Source organism: Asparagus officinalis, chromosome 3 (genome assembly GCF_001876935.1).
Source record: "Asparagus officinalis chromosome 3, Aspof.V1, whole genome shotgun sequence".
Taxonomy (NCBI): domain Eukaryota; kingdom Viridiplantae; phylum Streptophyta; class Magnoliopsida; order Asparagales; family Asparagaceae; genus Asparagus; species Asparagus officinalis.
The window spans coordinates 55,028,831-55,029,917 of NC_033796.1; the positions used below are offsets into that span (position 1 = coordinate 55,028,831).

Below are 1,087 nucleotides of genomic sequence, written 5' to 3' on the forward strand. Positions count from 1 at the left end.
GACGTAGGTCGAGAGGACCGAACCTTGTGAACACATCAACGTGCAAATTGGCTAACTCTCTCTCTCTCTCTCTCTCTCTCTCTCTCTTAATTATTGTCATATTACTATATTGTGTCTTGAATTGCATTGAATTTCATTAATTGCACATTATTGTTTAATTACCCTATTTACCATCCCTCTAGGATAATTTCATATCCAACCGCCCCAAAAATAAGATAAAGTACCTAGTATTAACATTACGAAGCTGACACAAACAAATTAAACGTGGTCCCTTGAAATTGTAGCATCTCACTAACTGTTGCGGACTGCAAATTGTTTGTTGGGTCAGAAGCGGCCTAACAAACTTAATCCAAGTTGTTTCTTTCTAAAGTCAATAAAACGCTTTTGATTAGGTTAGATGTCACCATTTGTGAAAACAAATCCAAATGCTTTATTATTTGTTATTTATATCCTCATCAATCTGCTAGCAACAGTTTCATTAATGCTTTATATTATCTATCTTAATTTATTAATGATTATTATGCATCTTAATAAAAGACAACAAAAATGTTGGTCAATAAAATGGAGTCCGTTAAACACTTGCACAGGCTGCGAGTCGTTTGTTTGGTACAAACAGCGGCTAACAAACTTTTAATCAAGTAAGAAATAACACCTTAATTTTGACTTGATTTGATGTCACAACTGAAGAAAACAGAACCTAGTGCTCATTATTAAATAGCATATGTTCATAATCTACTAACAACAGTCTCGTATCCTTATTCAAGAAAATGTGTGTCCAACGTCACTGCTGGCTCTGCGTGGGCCTGTTTGGGGCCCATTTAGGCAATGATGGGCTGAAGTGGGTTGAAACGACTCTAGAGTCAAGCAACTCGATGATAGGAGGGAAGCTCACGCATCTCGGCACTTTGTACTGATTAATGGAAGCTCCTCTAGATATCGCATAATCCATCAACTCTTCAAAAGTTCCGGTTTTTACCACCCTGATCTCCAGAGGCCCAATGGACCCATCAGCAACCCTGCTCTGTCTGTAGACAGAATTCAGCGCCTCCTCCATCTCTAAACAGCAATTATCGAGCACATCACGGCC

At 38.5% G+C, this 1,087-nt stretch overlaps 1 protein-coding gene across 1 annotated transcript in view; it reads right to left on the reverse strand.

Annotated features, from left to right (window-relative positions):
- Positions 559 to 1,087, reverse strand: part of LOC109835146 (probable indole-3-acetic acid-amido synthetase GH3.1) — a 5,673-nt gene continuing 5,144 nt past the window's right edge. The window contains exon 5 of the mRNA XM_020403135.1: positions 559 to 1,087. This exon is cut by the window's right edge and continues 413 nt beyond it. Within this exon, the coding sequence (XP_020258724.1) occupies positions 782 to 1,087 (306 nt within the window). The 3' untranslated portion in view covers positions 559 to 781.